General features: G+C 37.0%; 1 protein-coding gene and 1 non-coding gene across 7 annotated transcripts; both read right to left on the bottom strand.

The window, feature by feature from the left end:
* Nucleotides 1-2,274: 2,274 nt before the first annotated feature.
* On the bottom strand, nucleotides 2,275-2,348 carry TRNAT-AGU (transfer RNA threonine (anticodon AGU)). Its single transcript has one exon. It is a non-coding gene; the product is annotated as a tRNA-Thr (tRNA).
* Nucleotides 2,349-8,551: 6,203 nt separating this feature from the next.
* LOC111249982 (ribosome biogenesis protein BMS1 homolog) lies at nucleotides 8,552-20,517 on the bottom strand. 6 transcript variants are annotated; one of them, XM_022804529.2, is made up of 19 exons: nucleotides 20,376-20,517; nucleotides 19,880-19,987; nucleotides 19,544-19,679; nucleotides 18,931-19,182; nucleotides 18,334-18,417; nucleotides 17,934-18,159; nucleotides 17,302-17,541; nucleotides 16,675-16,866; nucleotides 16,119-16,266; nucleotides 15,520-15,767; nucleotides 15,158-15,268; nucleotides 14,603-14,790; nucleotides 13,837-14,069; nucleotides 13,420-13,531; nucleotides 12,821-13,009; nucleotides 12,270-12,509; nucleotides 11,793-11,888; nucleotides 9,784-10,134; nucleotides 8,552-9,405 (listed from the first exon to the last, which is right to left on the bottom strand). In XM_022804529.2, the coding sequence occupies exons 2-19, from the start codon at nucleotides 19,930-19,932 to the stop codon at nucleotides 9,013-9,015; spliced, it is 3,492 nt and encodes a 1,163-aa protein (XP_022660264.1). In that variant the 5' UTR covers nucleotides 19,933-19,987; nucleotides 20,376-20,517; the 3' UTR covers nucleotides 8,552-9,012. The 6 variants fall into 6 exon arrangements, with proteins under 6 accessions (XP_022660264.1, XP_086833273.1, XP_022660272.1 ...); XM_086977147.1 differs by having other exon boundaries at nucleotides 19,544-19,663; XM_022804537.2 differs by having other exon boundaries at nucleotides 19,880-19,964; nucleotides 20,376-20,499.
* Between the last annotated feature and the right edge of the window lie 63 nt (nucleotides 20,518-20,580).

The raw sequence follows: 20,580 nt of genomic DNA, 5'->3' as shown, positions 1-20,580 counted from the left end.
GATAATTTAAAAATAGCTCAAAATTGACAGTTCAAAGATGTTTGATAGTTAGAGGGGCTTTTATTTTACATTTATTAAAAGTGAAAAAGGTACGTAAATGAGTGCGACAAACAGCGGATTCGTCCGATACTTGAGGAGATACTTGAGTGTAACGTACATTGAAATAAGATTACTACTGCTTAATCCTCCTGTCTTGCTAACTCACAATTTCAGACTCCATCTTATATATATATATATATATATATATATAGGTGCTGTGATAGCTGAGTAGGTAGCAGCTGATCATCTATTATCAATTGGAACCTGTGTTTAAGATCAACTGAGTGAATATAACTAAATATTTTAACAGCCACAACAATCATTATTGCATTTTAGCATAGTTTTTATAAGAATCATTAAGCTTCTCTATTACGAATGCGTTTTATAGTTTCTTTCTGCTCTTTGTTGCAAAATTCGCATGTCTGCTGCTTTTGATAGATTCAAATTAAAGACTCCTTAACTGTCAAGAGCCTTGTGACCCGTATACATAACAAAATCATATTGAAACAAACAGCGAACTCGTCCTAATGGGAGCGGAATGTTTACCGTCAGTACGTCTTGTACGCGAGCGTCAGCTGTTGGTTAATCTGTTTGAGCTGGGCAAACTTCACAGAGCCTAAAAACTACCTGTTTTGCTACAAATTAATGGTCCACATTATTGCCTGTTTGCTTCCGAAAAATCACGGAAGACTTCCACGAGCCCAACTAAAGGATAGGTTTTGAATTTAGCGACTTGAGGATTTAATAGTTCTTCGCGTAATTTTGCATTTTGTCTTTAATTTTACGAAGTAAATCATATAGAAGGTGTATGAACATCTCTATTTGACCCCATGCCGGGGTCAGATATTAACTATTAAGCGGTATTAAGTAGATTAAAGTGTTTGTACAACATTCTATGGATTTGTTTATCATAAAATTTAACACCAGTCATCCCATATTGATCTTCTATAGTATGAACAGCCTGTACATCATGGGTGCTATAAATGAGGCAAACACATTTCAGTCATTGGAGTTAGATTAGGTTTCCTATCAGATTGGAATATATGTTTACAAGTTATAGAGTGTTCAACAGAAATATGGCGATATTCTTTCTTCGAAGACCTCCAATGTCGGGACGTAGGATTAACTTGCCACTGTTGTTTCTTACATACATATGGTTTATTCGTTTGTGTTTAATGTTCTGTTAACCTGCTTTCCTCGCCTTTATGCCTTGACAATTTCAAGGCGTTAATCACTGCGAGATAATGTGTGTTTACTTTTGGATTACATTTTATAAAATTTATCGCTTGCAAGACTTGAAGACTTCTCACTAAACATATGTATTCTCCTATGAGAGGTTAATTCGGGTTAATTTGTTGAATGTGGGTATTTATTGTGGCAGATTTATGAAAAAAAAAAAAGAAAAAAAAATCTAATCAGAACTAAGAAATTTGAATGATCGAGAATAAAAATACGTTCAAAACAAGCTTATCGATCGAGACGTAGCTGTAGAAATTGATTTTTCAATCTACTTGTTACATACATACCTGGCTAACGATAATAGCATAATCACGCCATTACTGGTGTATGTACTGATGGAGCAATAGTCAGATAAAATTCAATATAATTAGTGAGGATTTTTTTTAGTAATATGTGTGATTTTTGCGCATAACTGACATCAAGCCGTTCTTTTGTTCAATAATACTAAGCACGCTGCTTGTAACATTTCGGCAGTTTCGTCAGTCTTTAGAGAGACAATGTAAAATATTCTACAGAGAGTACAGCGTACGTTGATTTGTATATCTCTTGGACGGGAAAACTGTTTTTATTAGGCTACTTAGTTGAGGGCTGCTTTTTTAAATTGGCTTAGTGGGCTCGCTCTTATGGCCGAACTTTCATCCATTCGTATTGAATGGATTTCCTCGTGCGCAACAGGAGGCCTAACTAAATATTGACAACAGACGAACAATGCTATGCAATATAAAGTTTGCAGTAGGTGGTATCTTCAACACTTGCATTGCTTTATTTTACTATGAATGCAATGTACTCCATTTTGAAAATTCGCTGTATTATCACGCCCGCTTAGTTGTGACTCATAATTTACTGCGTGATAGTTGAACTCGATAAATCTGTCTGTAATATCCTCTTCGGATTACAATTTATCTTGATTTTAGCAGCTAAAAAGTTGCACAATTGAAATCTTTATTCGTATTTGTCTACTCGTACACAGTCTGCTCAAAGGAACATTCAAAAAACAGGCCCCGGTGGGATTCGAACCCACGATCTCCTGTTTACTAGACAGGCGCTTTAACCAACTAAGCCACGGCGCCACGGCAACTTGGTGATTTATTTTCATACTGAGAGAAAATTCTTTGAGGCAACAAACGGTGCTGGGCGAATGATAACATAAGTAAAAGGATTAGATCGATTTTAGGAAATACGTCAGTTAGTATATTGAATTGGTCTTATGTTGTTGTTAAATCTACTAAAATGGTAACGATAACGCTGTCATATCAAGACAACCACTCAATGTATATACTAATTATAATTACGTCTAATAGAGAGTTACCTCAGTTAATTAATTTTATACTCTGTGCATGTTTTTTAGTGATTTTAAGTAAATTGTTAGAAGTTATAACTGTCGATTGTTGCTGTAATGACTGTTGCAACTAAATTTTGTAAACTTTCAATTAGTATTCACCACAAGTTTTTAAAAAACTCTGCTCAGCATTCGGCTGTATTTCACTATATCACGCCACTGAAACCTACTACACAGCAAAAAAATTCGAAGTGACGAAATCGTAAGCTTCTTTTTTTTTTTTTTATTTATAATATTAGGAATATTGGACTCACACTAGAAGTGCTAAAACTTGCCTAAAAGTGATTTCCGTTCAGTTTTCATTTTTCACACTCCAGTGAGTTTTCTAGGCTCTCGTAAATCGGACAGTTGAGACAATTCTGTAATTATTGAAATCGACATAAGGAGTCTACAGACAATAGATACTTTTAAGAAATCTAAAAAATCAATAAATCAAGCTGGAGCAAGCACAAAAAAACTACCTACGCTATCAGATATAGCGAATAGTGCCAGTTAATTGAGCGCCTTACGACGTTTCTGTGTATGCCTCCTTCAGAATCGAAATTGATAATCATTCAATTTGCCTACGGGTCCGTCACTTGGTTATTGGAATAACCTAAATAGCGTATTTTGTCTCTTTTTTTTTGGGACTAAAAACAAATGTTACCGTACAAAACTGATCTGACTTATCTCTCTCTCTCTCTTAGTATTTCCTTTAACAAGATAGTATTTATTTGTATTTATAAAAATACAATTGTATTGTTTGAGCGTATGAATTGAAAATTCCTATGATTTTTTTTAAAATAAAAATCATTTTTTTGCAACCGTCTTCATTGAAATCACGCGATACGTTCGGAAATATGTGTTGTTTTTCAGAACTAAGCATGTGTTATGTTTAAGAGTTGCTGCCCCGTGTATCTGCCGTGGTACCATCAGACAGCCTCGATAAAAAATTGAATGCTCGGTCATATGACCCGCATGGTTCTTCCACGACCATTGCTTCACAGTCTGTTGGCGCGTTAAATAACATATGCTTCTGCTACATACACGTTACTGTTCCTGTTTGATATATAGCTGTATCGGAAAGTACTCTTGAGAACATATTGGGCAACACAGGAAAAAGTCATTGGACAATACGCGCAAATGGTAACGAGAGTTGGTTCTGAGTTGGGGGGCTTAATCTCAGTATCTCTATCTAATCAGTGTCTCGTAAAGCTTTGATGCTGAACTCTGTCAGAGTAGAAATATGTGTCAGGTCAAAGAATGGTAACAGCAAACTGAGGTATTGCTATATTTTATATTCGGCAGTTAACGCGGCACCGTGATATTGCGCAGGAATATTAGGAAACAATGTGCAGAAATACTAAACATAATAAAACCGTTAGTACTATGACAACAGAATTAATAAGGAATTTATTTTTTCTAGACACAGCTCAGAGAAGATGGCCTATTCAAATCATACGAATGGAAATACAAACAAACTATATGACAAAATAAGTTATACGAACTTTGCATAGCACATTGATTTTGAGGTCAGGCAAGCTAAACCTTGGTCTTATTCAAAATTTATATGGCGGGTTATAAACCCCAGCCACACTAAACCTCTTGTGGCAATAAGCTGTCTTTTAATTTTTTTTTTTATCTGTTCGCTGAAGTTGTGTGTATTCGGTGGTAATACCACCAAATGCAACCATCGGAAAAGAATGCTTAATTAACGAAAAGAAATACTTTGTTTTCAATAATACTTTTATTCAGATATAATTTCCAAAGGTGTTTTTACACCGAATACCCCCTTTCTTAAAAACACTCATCGGTTGGGCGAGGCTCCGATGGTGAACAATCCCACTCTTGCTGGAGGAATTCGTGGTTATAGGAATTGAAATATACCAGTTGAGCTAGTTGAGTAGAATTCTCAGATTGAGCAAACAACCATTCAAAACATGAAATACATATCGTAGAAAATTAAGTTATTTTTAAATCGGTATTGCTCTTGAAAAATTTCTCCGCAGCTATATATAGTCAGAGCTAGATATATAGAGCAACGAATGTATATGGTTAGAATAATCATCGTTAAATTATAAAATTAATATTTGAATTGGAAAAGAATTTATATAAAATATGTGACTCTTCCTCTTACCGCAGATACCTAAATTATTACCATTCTGTTCAATGCGCCGCTGATAACGACAGGCTATTAGTCTCAAATTCTAACAGATATTTCACTCGCGCATTCTTACTCTATTGCAGTTTTTAAGTTTTCTTGTGCCGTCGACTTTCTGGCTTAGACTTCATCTATAGGGCAAAAAAATGTCCCTTAGCGTTAGGTCTAGAGAATGGGACCTATTCGACAGAGCCTGTTAGTCGAAATCATCTTCTTAGAAGGTTTTCATTAAAATGTGCTCTTCATTACGTTTACAGTGTACCGGTATACCTTCTGTTGAAAATAAGATTCGCTATTTTCACCAAACTCCTCCCAAACTCATAATAAAATAGGGTCTTTGAGTAAATTCAAGTAATTGGCAGCAGTCACTGTACTTCTAAACGAAAAATTCATTCAATTAATCCTTCCTACGAGACGCTGCATCGCACTGTATTTCCTCTTAAATTTACATGTCATTCCTGCGCAGCGTATAGATCTATAATTGTTCAATAAATGCAGTTACGTTGCTTAATTGTGCTTCCTAATTTGAATGGAACTCCATCGCTCTAATGAACCTTTCTCAAAAAGTATGCACCCTGTTTATATTTTTTTGAGTACCACTCGCAAAATTGTTTTTATCAATTTTGATCATCTTTATTAATAGCATATACTAACGCTAGAATGTAACGTGTCTACCTCCAGTGCCTTAAAATGCAATGGACACTTTATTCGCTGATACCAAGATCACGACTTGGTTTTCTTACAGATTTTTGAGATGTTTTGTTCACTTTTTCGCACCTTTTAGTCTTCAGGAATATTCTCAGTGAACATGCTAAAGGCTTCCATACAACTTATCTTTTATTCAGTTACTTGTAAGTCGCGACTTGCAAATAATTCCTTGCAAGCGGAGTTGCCTGAAACGTCCTGCGATATAGTTTTGGTACTTCTGCTACTTTTTCACATTTCCAATACCATTTAAAGATAAATTTCCTTTTTAAAAGTTTTTTTGCGTTATTTATTGTTTTCAATTAATAATATAACTTCCTAATTGTCCTTTCTTTTCAAGCCGTAATTAATTGGAGATATATACAAAAAGGATTCGGAAAACTCTGTTTCGTGCCGTAATATGCAATACAATGTTAGACGAAGCACCTTACATCCTTCCCCATCAGTTTTACAAATGAAAATCCTGCATGTTTTCTAAGCAATCAAGTTTCGGGCATCAGACCACATTTTATTAATCGGGTTATAATAGAAGCCCGGCACAGTTGTTGGTAGCGGGCAACAAAAACGTATCTAAAAACGCGCGACTTCAGTTCAGTATTTCCTTGAATGAGATCACTTTTTATTTTGATGCATTGTAAAGGCATGATATTTTTGCTTCATAACTAGTGAAGAAGGCCTTGCGGTCCGGCAGCGACTTTGTTGAGGGAGTCTAGTTTTACAGGACGGCGGCAGTGGTTTCATCAGTACGTGTCCGTCCATCAGGAGCTATGTAGATGTATAATAATTGTGTGCATAACTTCCAGGTGCGCGTCACGTCGTGCTCAAGCAGTCCGAAACAAATCAGATGATGAGGAGTCACCGTTATATTACTACTAATATTAAAATACTAATATTCAAATTGAATTGTCAAGTTAACCTTCTGTATCATGTAGGGCGTTACTTTACCACAAAGATTAATTAAACGGAAAAGTTTACTTACTGTTCAAATATGATAAAAATATGGTGTTCACCGAAGGCACTATTCGGGACGGCAAAAATATCATACAGTGTCAACGCACAATTTGCGATCAATTACCGAGTAGATATGATACCAAACAAAATCGACCTATCTAAGACAAATATTGGCATACCCTAAAAACCGAAAAAGAAGATGGTTATTTAAGGGCAATTACTAGTCAATGAGCACAAAACTCCAAAAACATCAATGCATTTAAATTGCATAGTTATCTATGCATACTAAATAAATGTTTTGTTTGTTTCTAGGAATCTTCGGACGTTCCAGTAAAGTAGTTCGAAGAGGCATGAAATCAAAGCCCCATGAGTTTTTTTAGACAGAAAACCGAATCAAAATATATGACATAGCGGACGTGTGTGGCATTTCAACGCCAGCTATGTTGTTTAGTCAAATCGGATCGAAAAAATGTTTCAAGCAAATGTTCGGAAGCATTCAGGAGAAATCCGGAGATTCGACTGGTCTTTATATGCATATACGTAGTTATTAACAGAACAGAAGTCCACTACTACACTCTTTACTCCAAATAATATTTAACACTTTTTTTAATTATTCAATTAATAATAGAAATTACAAAATATTACTAAAGTTGGTTTGGAAAGGTAAATTACAACGAATATACTAACGTAAATGAATACGCTCTTAACCAATCAATAAATATTTCGTCGGCAAAGAGGGTGATAGCAACTTTTTTAAAAGTAGCGTAGAGGATATCTAAAACATAATGAATGTTATGCAAGCAGGCTAGACCATCAGAAGGATATCACTGGGAAAAATGATATAAATGATATAAATAGCATCAGTTGGGCAGGAAACGGCGCAACAGTGCTTGGTCAAAACCATCTTCAATCTCGCGTGTCGTCTTTTGAAATGGCTGAAATCAGTTTAGAAAACTTCAGACTGCTTGACTGTCTACTGTGTTCGCTAGGTATATGTTCCATGTTTGCCAGGCGTATAATACAAACTAAAGACAAGCGTCAGAAAGAAATCGGAACATGTGAGCATACTGGTAGAGGAGAAGAAGGTTCTTTGAATGTAATATTTTAACAATGGTACAAAGACGATTTCTTCCATAAAAAATAATTACCAAAAAATTCCTTCCGAGTATTCATAGACATGTTAGGACGAAGCAAATGATATTATGACTAAAGATAGGATAACAGCCTTGGAGAGCCGTAGAAAAGGGAGTGTTGAGCTAAAAATGTGCGATACTGATAGTAAAGAGTACCTACTAGCCCCAAATAAAATACGCTTTCTTTTCATTCTAATTCAGCAATGAACGATCTAGTATGACTGCGTCACTGTCTTGTGCTTTATTATGCTATGTCAGGTTAAAATGAAACAGATCACGATATATTTCTAGACAAAAACAACATTATTTTCGTCTAGGAATCCGATGACCCCACAGGCGAAAGGACCGCTATGCGTGTAGCGCACCTTGACAAGTTTCGTGTAGAAAAATGACTTTATAATTCAATCTATTATATATAACGGAAGTCCAAGGCTGATAAATGTTGCATTGGTTTATAGCAGATGTAAGCTAAAAACTGTTTTGACGGTTTTACTTGGCTCCAACGTGCACAAAATTCGTGAGGCATTTAGGGCAGAAACAGCTTTGAAAAAATAGTAAATTCGACTTCCCGTTATAAAACCGATGTAGCACGATTTATACCTACATTAATCGATGTTTTAGGACCATCCACCGAGCCTGAGTATTTATATCTGAATAACTACAAACCTTTAACAAAACTGGGCTTACGAAAGTAGTTCCACCTAGTGATAGAAACATATTCATTTGCCTTTTTCATGCATTCCTACTGCGACAACTGACCTCTGCTGATTCGGTAGAGATTCAGTTATGCTATTTGAAATTTCTGTTTCCAAACCGTTTCGATTTGCAAAGTATTTGATTTCAATTGAAAAATGTCCAACTCGGCTTGAAAGTTATCCGAGTTACCGAAACGTGTTCGATCTAAAGTACATGTTAGCTAGTCTCCGTATAACGTGACGATATGTTTTATCTGCTTATACTTTTGATGCGTATAACATTTAGAACTGAAAATCAAGGAGAAGCGAATAGCGTAGTTATCACTTTTAACGTAATAATTTTATTATCCTCAACAAACCCGTTTAATAAATCCTAATTATTCAAATATACAGTACGTTTGCATACTCGGAACTATCCCACATAGTTCGACATCCCTATAGCTATAAAGATTTTCAATCGTTTTCCTTTCATCAACGCAGATACTCGTAGACAACACTCTAAAAAAGAATGTTCTAGATACTTCTTTGATCATTCAATGTGGAAGCGATGCTATAACCTTCGTTGTCGTTCGTATCTCTACTGTTTTCATATGTGAAAAGTTAGCTTGATCAGCTGGTGTACAAAAAAAACGCTGTAACATGTGACACTTCGACGAACCAATCGAAGTGATTTTAGTCATCTTACACCCAAACGCGTTTCCGTATATCGTTTGCATAACCGAGATAAAAACAACCCTCAATTTGCTTAACCTACCAAATTAACTAATTGACTTATTCTAATTTTTTTCTGCCAATTTTCCCTGCCTGCATCTTCTGTCTTTTTAACTCGTTTTGTTGTAGCACTTTGCAGATGTGCCTCTTTACTTGGCGTTGCTTAACAAGTCTCTTCAGTTCTTGCGCTTCCATGGCTCGCTTGTGCTGACGGACCCGTTCCTCCATTTCGCGTCGCATTTTCAGTTGCTTCTCCGAGTGAACAGTCCTCATCATTGTCATCATCTTCGAGACGCGCTGCTGTTGCTCATCAGGTACGATAGCCACGCGATGGAGGGCGTTTCCGCCTTCAATAATCGTTTCTTGTTTAGGCTTATCCTTGTATGGCAGTGCGGCCTGTAGACTCTTTGGTAATCGAAGCGGTTTCTCGAAGAACTCGCGTCGTTCCACACCCTGGGAACATTCCATGAAGGCAGAAACAGCAGGGGGATATATTATCTAATTTTTTTAATGGAGATCGTAATATTTCGACTAAATGTACGGCTATCTCGTCCGGTGGTTGTTTATAGAATTGTGTAGTTACTAAAGACTACACAAAAGATTTATTCAAGCCAGTCAAAATTCTTCATAAACAGTCGCTTGTAATTAAAACTGATACTTTAATTTTTCTTAAAGTAGCTATTTACCAGTGCCAAAAGAACAAACAAAGTGTAACTGTGGTAACTATTACTTATTAGAAATAATCCGAGCTGCGAAAATTCATATGAAGTACATACTATAGTTAACTTTAGCAAGACACAAGAACTACGCGCGGCAAACAGAATTTCTTACCGTATACAGCGAATCCTGATTAACAGGTGCTCTAAGTCCTTTCTCGGCGCGAAGTTCTCCCACCGTTTTCATACCTTTCCATTTATCTTTTTCACTGGACGGCAGCAGAAGTGTATTGACAGTTATGAAGAACTTAGGTACGGGCACTGTGTACCAAGTCCGCAGAAAGACGATGTCGGCCTTAAGCAGCCTGTCCTCGAACGCTGCGCGAAAGGCGCCTGGTGGTGCCTTAATAGGCTTCTTAATCTGACCACGTATGCCGGCGACCGTGCGTAAAGCAGCGCCTTCGAATTTGGTCACTTCAATAATACTGTTAAACATCCCTTCAATAAAAGCGGTTTTGTTTTTCACCTGTAATTTTTGTTATATTTGTTTTTGTAATTACCGAGCGAGGTTGTATACTGAGTAATTGTCAGAAGCAAACAGACTAAGTAACGGTCAGGTTTAAGAAAAAAGATATATTACGTAACGAACATGATTAGCTAAAAAGCGCAAAGATAAACTAAATTTAGACTAATTCACGAAATATTAAATATAAGATGCCTTATGCGAAATTTGCTTACACCCAGTTATGACTTTTAAATACAAAATAATGATATTATGATTACTATAAATTTATATACTTTTGGAAGCTATTTATGCATTAATTAATAGCCGATAGGCTGTTACAATCCGGCGGACTTTGAAATTGAATAATATTTAAACTACGCACCGTCAGCAGAACAAATTTAACTGGTAAATACTCCAGATTTCTAGAAACTTATTAGTAAAAACCGATTCATGCTATTCCAGGAAGAATGAGTTTAGAAACCAAAACATCATTTAGTCTAATTTATTAATGCCCGAAGACCAAGTTTGGTTCCTTGAAGGCCACACCACTGCGGAAATTTGTCGGAGATTGGTGAAGACATTACGAAAGAAGGCCTTAACTGAAAGTACACTATCCTGAATGATGCAAACACTTTGAGACTGGAGAGAGCGTTGAAGCCCAGCGAAAAGGTGACTGAATCAAGGGACCCGAAAGGTAAGAAAACTTGCCACAATCGAAAAAACTTTGCACAAAAGCAAAGTCTATGGTTTAGGAACCTTATCAGCTAAAACTGGCATTTTACATGCAACGTTTTATAGATGTATGATCCAAATACTGAAAATTCAGGAGCTGAGTAGAAAGTGGGTCCCCCATAAGTTAACTCTTAATCAATTGAAAATGCGTGTGATGTGTTCCCCGTGCAATCTGCGGAGCTTAAGTAAACGAAAAGCCTGCCTTGAGGCGAGACGGTTCAATCTCTATGGCCAGCTAAGGACGAGCAAGGTGAGGCAGTAGCCTTGTCTCCAAAAGAAATCGAGTCCTATGGCAGTTTCGAATAGGTTCGGACAAAAGGTGATAGTAGCACTTGCAGTGGACATCAGTGGCATCTGCATTTATGAGACACTTGTCGAAAATGGGTAATAATGAATGCAAAGACAGCGAGTAAAGAAACAATGAACATATTTTGCTCGAGTTCCTCAACACATTTATGCGCCATTGGAACCGCGATCGAATGTATGCAGTCTAGTTACTTTAGACAACGCCCTCAGTTACTTTTTGGATTAAGTAAAGGAATATCCAACGTTAACTTCGATTCTTTTATTTTCCCGGTCTAAGTCTATGTGACCATGGGACATTCCATTCTTTAAAAATGCCAATTGGTAGACAAGCAGATCCTGCTAACTTACTACAAAAAGTTCACAGACAGAGAAATTACCTATGGGAACGCGAATAATAAATGTATAGCTATCCGGAAACCGCCAAAGCGCTTGGATAAACGCACAAAAAATAAAGGCGGGTACCTCTAATTCACATGAAAAAAATCTTCATTCTGTCCGAACTAGTTTAAAAGCATTCAAATTTCAAAGTCCGTCAGATTCGCCTGTAATAGCCTAAAAATGAATTATTAACTATTATTGAAGCTAAACATGTTAATGGATTATAGCAGTCAAGCAGAGTATCATTTCCCGTATTCGTTTACCTTGATTGGAGTACCGGTTAATTTCAGCTTCTTTACAATCTGCGTCGTTTTATCAATTTCGAGAACCACACCAGTTGCACAGACCCGAAAATCAGACTTAAACAATAGCAACACAACGTTTCCATGTTTTTATTTGAAATTGCGAGTTAGACCTTAATTTGGAAGTTTTATTTCATTAGTCACTTACAGTCTTTGTCTTACTTAGAAATGATTATATCTAATAAAATAATTTTAAGAGAATTGCTTCTCAGATTCATCGAACGAGTCAGCATGTAACGCGGTTGTCTCAGATCGATGAAAACTGAAAACACTTTCCCATACACGCACATACAGCATTTTTGCTGTTTACCGATCGTTTAGGAATATTTGTCGGAACTGATTCAGAAGTTTCTCTCTAAGTTACGAGAAAAATATACGGCAAATACGATCTGATTTCATTAAGCATTTGATTCGTTTTTGTATAAATTTCAGTCTTACTTTGTCCTGCACTGAATTCTGAATAGCAATGAAACCGGAGTTCTGAGGAGTAATCGGGCCCCAGAAGGCAGCGTAACAGTGCAGATGCATCGGAGTGTACTTCAGAAACCTTTGCCGCATATTGTGATCCTGAGTAAAGAACACTGGCGTCGTTTGGAACCGTCGCCATCCCAAAGACATCACAAGCGGATCGGCACTCTTCAGGATCTTCTTGAACCAACGGTGCTTTTTGACACGCACCTGAAATCATTCCATTATAATCACTTATCTTATAATAATTATATATAAATCAATTTTTTAAGCAATACGCTATTCGTTATGTAAGTAATAAACAGGTACCTTTAAACTTTGTTTGTTCAATTAACGGAGCCCAACTGTTCGAATCGAATTGTGGTTGCTGCTAGGAAAGCAAACACTACGAAAATTCTTCGAGTTGGTAACTACCGATGTTGCAATGCTCTTGCGTCGTTTAAAAGTACAGATATTCGCTATTGCGTCAAGGCTGACATTTGTACTTTTAAATGCCACCACTACAAACAAAAGTGATTTACCTGCAGATACCCGACTCTGTTCTCGGCAGTATTGAGTCCTCCAAGAACGATTGGATAAGATGGGTCGAAATTCTGCACGAGTTCGCACGGTAATCCTCTAAGCTCCACCCGTACATATAAGCCTGCTCGAAAACCCTCGAACAAAACCCGACGAGAGTCATCCAGGTCCGCAAACTCTGCCTTGTTGAGCTGAAGTACAGCCGTGAATAAATATCACTGTTTTAGAGACACTGTTACTACGATGAGGCAAACAGTTTTTATGACAAACTCACTACAAATTTTCCCACTAGCTTTGAGACTATAATTTTTTTAAGTGTCGTTTTGTTGCTATATAGGCTTTCTTAACAATAAGCAACATCTAATGATTCAAGTCCACAAGGACACATATTAACCGATACAGTTACTATACGTAATCGATTTCTTAACAAAACTGGTTTTTTAAGGTTTAATTTGCGCAGTTAAGGTATAATTGCACATACAGTGGAGATATTATTTGATGATATCCAAAATGTATTGTTGCTGATGTTTACATGTTTGTCATTGAGTTATTTACTTCGACATGTTTGTCAATGTGGCCGAACTCTGAAGAAACGTCTTACCTGCGCCTGCTGATTCATTTCTTCTTTGATTTCGTCATACAATGTCTTGTCATCTCCTTTATCGTCGTATTCTTGATCAAACATCTCTTTTAGACGCTTCTTTTTTTCAAGCCTACACGAAAATCGACATGTGCAAACACGGTGTTGTTAGGCTATACATCCGTAATGATCTTCATAAATCTTGGGTACATCATGTCCCTCAGTATATGCTAATGCACGGCTAATTATACAGTTTAACCAGGAATTTTGGGTCCGGAAACGTGTCAGCAATACGGCAGACAGATAACAACATCTAAAGTATCCAAAAACGTTCCTACCCTAAGATTGGTGTTCGATTTCAACATATCGAAAGTGTATTTTACATTATCCCTACTATGCAAACATCGCAGAAATCAATTAATCTCCTTTTAAACAAACCTCTTTGCCTCAATCTGTTTCAATCGCTCCTCGTGTGTAGTAGCCTTTTTTTGGGGATGTTGTTTCTTTTCCTCTTGCTCCGCCTGCTCTTCGTCCTTGAGCTGCTTCTCGAGATCTTCAAAGTCTCCAAAGAGCTCTTCGTCATCTTGTTTGGCCTGAGCCAACAGCTGTTCCGCGTCTTCGTCTGCAGCCCAACGACCCGTAACAAAACAGTCCCGAATCGATAAACACACCTGTGTGAAATTTCATGTACGTGGGCAAACACCATAAAAACAAATATAGAATTTATTAACAAAACTCAGTTATTTTCAGATTAGACTCAGATAAAATAGGATACCTAGTTTACCTTTAGCCTGAAATAAGGTCCTTGAACTCAGTCTGTTTAACACTAGCCTTGTCAATAAAAAGTGAAATGGCGTAAACTAGATCAACAATAAGAAATGGAACATGCATTTGAAAATAGCGGCTCAGCAAATCTTCGCTTGTGCCACAAACTGGCAAGAAAAGTCAACCTAAATATTATATTCAGGAATCAAATTAGCGATTAGATCTACCACAGCTCACGCACCGATTAAGAATTGAATTCACAGTCGAAGAAAGGAACTGGTTTTTTAGGTGACCAGGAAGAAACATCTGCCATACTAGTGCGGCAGCGTTCAAAGACATAATAGCAATAATGATTATAAAAGATGAAAAACGACAAAAAAATCAGTAGGAATCACGTCAATCCCTGAAAACTTGTTCACTCGCTTTAAATTTGGTCTACCTGATCATAATCAATTTCGTCAACAATAAGGCGATGGCGGGTGTTTTCTGGAGCGTTAAGATCTTTTTTGGTTTGGATCTTTCCTTCGCTTCTTTTGGTCTTAGTAAACAGGCCTCCGAAAACTTCGTCATCTTCACCCTCCTTATCGCTCCCCCCTTCGAAATCCGTTTGGCGGCTCGCCTTCTTAGCTAAAATGTTTTTGAAATAATTAAAGATTCATTTTATGTACATATGTGCAAAGCACGTTAGTTAGTCCTCCCTGATCACTAGAATCGAAATAGCATGGCTTTAAATACTTGGAACAGCATTCAAAAAACTTACAAGTGAGTATAAAGATATATATACGACTTTGTTTAATTACGTAGATTTTAAACAATTTTCACGAAAGTAAATGTACACTTAAAATAACCAGTCTTAAAGGAACGAAAAAATATTTCTAGATTTACGAGTTTGCGGTGCGGTATTCTCAAATATTCATCACGTATCCGTTGTGTATGTTATAGTAAAAAAATGTCGCCCTATCAGCATTTCTTGTTACAGAATTGTATGCCTCACCACCACCGTAAACAAGGAATTGAAGATTCCCGAGCTTTTTACTACGAGCAGCGTATCCCTCTGCGAGTTTCTTCATCATCTGATCCCGTGCAATCGGAAGCATATCTTCATCTAAAAGAAAGTCATAAACGGCGCCTGATCACAGTATGGCAGAATACCTTTATGGTAGTAACAGCGGCATAAGTGTGTCGTTCACACATAATTAATACTTGTTATAATAAATAAAATATAATTAATACTACATATTTAATTCACAAATGATCTAACATGTTCTGTTCCACATGATATCAGTAAATGTATTTACTGATACTATTACCTACAAAATAATTTTCAAGATGCTGGCTTGTTTCGCTCGGACTTACCGCCATCTGACTCATTTTCAGTCGCGGCCATCTCCACATCTTCTTCTTCGAGAAATTTGTGTCCCCAATTATTTTTCATGTCATAGGACTTTCCATCATCTTTAGATTCACTGTCATCATGTTCGTCATCAGAGTCATCTTGCTCATCCTCATCCTCATCTTCGTCCGAGTCAGATCCGTTAGAACCCGCATCAGATTTCTGAATTTCATCCAATGGACCCATTGAACGGCGCACCCGCTTGGTCAACCTGAATTCATACGTAGAAGTTGGTTAAGTCAAAAAGTAAGTGAACAATGAAAACGAGACGGTTCGTTCTATGTGTTGTTCTAAGTATACGTATTCCTAGCGTATTCCTTCTTCGCATTGCTGTACTGTAATGAGAAAAGCCTGTACTAAGCTAGAATTATAAAATGATGTCCAAATTATTTGTTGTGAAAATAGACGACCTGTACGCACCATATTTTGTCCGTGAATGTACGCACTTTAAAAACGTACACACATTATTTTTTAAATATATAATCTGTTTTTTAATTTACAAAATGAGTCTGCTTAATAGCTAGTTACTAAGCTAATCAATTCAAATACGTCTCTGTCATACTCATTCGTCTCATCCTTGTCAAGCGGCTTTGTCCCAGATAAAAGAGTAAATCCAGTGTTCGTGATCTTCTGATCCAGAGGGACCTTAGTTTGCAAAAGGCCATCCAGTAGACCCTGCTCTTCATCGAGTTCTTCATCAGCCGCCGTACCTGCATTAAAAAAAAGAGAATGCATCGGCTACCGTTTCACTGTAGGAAGTTATTTAGTCAGCAGCGAGCGTTTCGAGAACATCGCAGCTATTCAATAACCCAATTCTCCGAAAAGAAATATACCATTGCGGAAATAATTTCAACATAAAATATAATTAGACATATTTGTCGACAAAAGCAAGCTGATAATTCAATCTTTAGCTGGGGTTCAAAAATTCCTTAAAGTTATTCTAGTTTAGTGCTTAGTGCTGCGATTGATCACATATGATCATCGCCAAGCCGTAAGATATTCAAAATTGATAAAAGCGACAGATTAAACGAACACTTCGTTTAACTCTATTATGGCAATTCCGAGAAATGGAATTTTGCTAATATGTCAATAGTTTTTTCGTACATAGGTATGTTTACCTGTGTGATGCGAATGACTGCCTTGAAGATCAATGTAAACGGCATCCTTGTCAAATACTACGCCACCAACGCCCGACATCGGAGCATAAATGAGACGTTCCCGATCATCCAATTTTCGCTTTTTCAATTTGTCAGGAAGCGGACATGGATCAGGTAAGTATGAGATATCAGCCGCGGTGTAGTCGCCGCATCCTTGAAAGTTTCAGGACACCATTAATGGAACATTAAAGCAAGCTTTTTCTAATTAACGTAATTATTTAAATTATTTTCAATTTCTTCGTCACTCTTCCAGCATGGCACTGCTTGAATTATGTGATCATCTTTCCGTGGCACTACCAAGAAGTTCTTTTTGGATTGGCATTGGATGGAGGCAGCCAGGTATAAACAAATTAAAAAATGCCAAGCAAACGAGTAAAAGATTACTCTTAAAAGTATTGCAAACAAGTAAAATATGAGAATTTTTTCTTAAGTAGTCATTTAACACTATTTTGCAGACAAACATTTTTTCATTGGGTAGAGCTATTTCGCCTACCAACTGAAAGGACACAAAGGTGGCCTATTTATATCTAAGTTATGCGAAGGAACGTATTAACGGCTGGATATAATAAATAGAAATAGGTATCTTACCAGGAATATGAAACAGAGCGTTCTGTTTAAGGTGAGCTCCGCGGCTATAACCATAAAGGCATATTGTTCGGTCGATTTTCGGATTTTGTCGAATTAGCTCTTGGCCAGTGATATCTTCAAACCGATCCGCCAAGATATACGGATGAGAAGTTCGCCAGTCCAGAGGACGAAACTTTATCGTCGACATAAAGCGACCAAGATTATGAATCTCGTGCTTTAGGTAACCGCCGTGCACCATACCTAAGTCAGGAAAGAAATATAAATCAAATAGCTATGGTCGGTAATAATATACCATTGAAATGGGTAAAATTTTTCTACGTTAATTCTTTAAAGCTTAATGTGTGTACATATGTTTTAATACTAATTGATTATAAACCCAGCAATTCGAGAAATATCGCCTTCAAGGGTAATTTAGTTATAAAGGGAAAATCTTCCAACTGCTAAATTGATATAATGCCTTACATTTCAATTAAACTGTATCAATAAGATTACATGCGTTTCAAATTGCATTTGCAGAATTTGAGCCAATTATGCATATTTCGTACATCAATTTTTTTATATATGTTTATCATCATAAAATAGAGTAAGGTAATTAGGTATGGTGTTATCATTTTGTTAACGGAAGGCCTTACCAGACAGATAGAATAATTTTGCGCCTTGATAAATTTCTGTCCAGAAACGATGTTTCATTTGTTTTTTAGTATTACGCAAGGTTTTATGGCTCTTGATCTGGTCAAGATGCGTGAGCACGCCCATTATCCTAGGAAAGCCATGGACCTGGCAGATGTTTAAGAACTCAAATGTCTCCATTTCAAATCCGTACGAAGCATCCACGACAAGCAGAACGAGATCAGCGACCTAAAAATTAGGTCGAAAGCGGGTGCCATAAAAACGCCATTTTTAAAATGACATATAATCATTCTCGTTTTGATTCTTTGGCCTCCTTATTATCTGTTAGGTATAGCAACACAAACCTGGTTGAATTTTCGGCAATATGTTATTTGTATCATTGGCTCCCGTACAACGGCTTACCTTGGCCGTGTCGATCATCGAATTGATGTCATTGTTGCATTCCATCAACGTAAGACGTCGCTTCTTACCAGAAACGACGGTGACCTGAAAAGTTGAAGGAAAAATGCTGTTAATAACAACAATTTAAACTCGGAACGATTCGCATAGACTTCGCTGCACTGATATTGGTGGCAGCTCAAAAATATTTAAGTATAATAGAAGTACAAGACAATTCGTGATAGAAAAGAAATGTGTTTAATCATATGTACGGTCAGCAATTTAATCTGATATCTTAGACAATAAGATATCAGATTAAATCTTATTGAAAGGTAGAAAGTGTCGTCTAAATCAACGGATGAACCAACTTGAAAATAAATCTTTCTGATGATTTATTGTACAGAACTGCTACTTGCTGATTAACGATGTGTCGACATTATTCTAATTGGTGCAACGTGGCCCACCAACCGAGAATGACTAAAACGGAGGCGGATTCTGGTTTAAGCATATTCAAAAATCAAAAACGGAAAATCACATACTTATTAATGTTTTTATCAAAGGGCAGCAACATACAGGATTAAATTAAAGTAATTTCCCCTCAGTTGTATAAGCTGTGCATACCGGTCCGTTGATGTTGTTGATAATCTGCCGCGTATAGTTCTTGATGAGACATTTTAGCAGCGTGCTCTTGCCGACTTTAGGTGGACCTACGATGGCCACAACGTACGGGGGCGGTTCGATAGGGGTCCTGTCTACAAGCGGGATGTGGTGTCGCTTCTCTTGGAGATCTTTACGGCGTCGGAACATCTTCTCCGCTTTAACAGCTGAGTTGAACGCAAATGCCTTTGCATTGTTTGTTTTAGTAATGGCGCCCTGTTGGTAACAAAGAAGCATCAAATCATAATTGCATACTAAACTTTATGCCTATTTCTACAGTGTATTTCATATACGTGTCTGTACATTCAGGTAACTGAAACGATGCTAATTTAAGGAGCTCAGCACAAGACGAATTGCTAAGCTGCCAAGTGGATGTGTTCCAAATAATTTTGGTGTAAAAGTAAATAAGAAAAACAAACTTATTGATTTTCAGAAAAGTATCATAGGTTAGTTCAAAGAACAACGTATGCTAATTTATAAGCTCTATTTACGTAAAATTTTGTAGAAGTGTTTCACTAGTAATGTTGGGTTCGCATTTTTCGTACTCTTCACGTCGTGAACGGATGCAAGAATTCACCTGTTTGTTGGCTTTGGCTTTTTTCTTTTCGGCTTTTCGACCTGAATGACTTGCCACATGTTTCTTTTGGGGACGGTCGCCTCCATCAGTGGCAGAGTCCGCCATTTTTGAGTTTCTACCCTGAAAATTGAATTGACTGTATTTTGTTATTAGCCTTACAAGTTTTTTGTAAGCTCTATGCTCCCTAGATTAATCTTGAATGTACAGCACATTAACATCACAAAATTACTAATTAGCTTTTTGCGTATGTATTGTTTGTGATTTACACTCCCGTTATTTACAATATTCGTTAATTTTCAACGTGTACAAGACACTTATTTCATAATATATATATACCTTTTTGATGCAGAACAATTAAGACAGCTTACAACGTAAACTGGTAAGTACATCCCGTTCTGTCCAACAGCTAAATCTTCATCATCTGTGTGACATGATCCACGAAATCTAAATATTTGCGTTTAGATAAAAATAGATATTTCTAGAAAACAAGTTTTCCGTATTTGCCAGTTGTTCTTTTCGGTTGCTACTATTCCCGTCGATTATCATACGCATCTTCAGTATTTAAAGTGATCAAGATGGAAATCAAGTTTTTAATCGCAGTAGATGCCAGGACAATTTTCTTCGGTACAACTGTGCAAATCACTGTTTTGTCGCATCCTACACAATATTTATTGAAACGAACGCAGGAATTATTACGCAGGCTCGATACAGTTCTCTCCCACACGTGCACACCGCGTTGGCTTCGCGGGCTGGAAAACATCTAGCATAACGTAATACCGGTCACAAAACTAATATTAAAGTTACGCAAGTCAAAATCATTTCTCTAACTCACCTCGAGCGAATACGACAACGACAGATGATATTATTATTACACTAAAAAAAAAAAAACTACCTTCACACTTGTTACCGCTCAACAACGCGCTTCTTTCTTAGATACATGCGAATGGAACACAGTGTAGTTTATTTACATCGCGGAACGTGCGTCCGAAATATAACGATGTGGACTCCCCGGAACAAGTCCAAACGGTAAAGCAGAT

This window comes from Varroa destructor, unplaced genomic scaffold (assembly GCF_002443255.2).
Source record: "Varroa destructor unplaced genomic scaffold, Vdes_3.0 BEIS01000001.1, whole genome shotgun sequence".
Classification (NCBI taxonomy): domain Eukaryota; kingdom Metazoa; phylum Arthropoda; class Arachnida; order Mesostigmata; family Varroidae; genus Varroa; species Varroa destructor.
The sequence above is the reverse complement of the archived record's forward strand: the minus strand, read 5'-3'. Positions and strand labels throughout refer to the sequence as shown.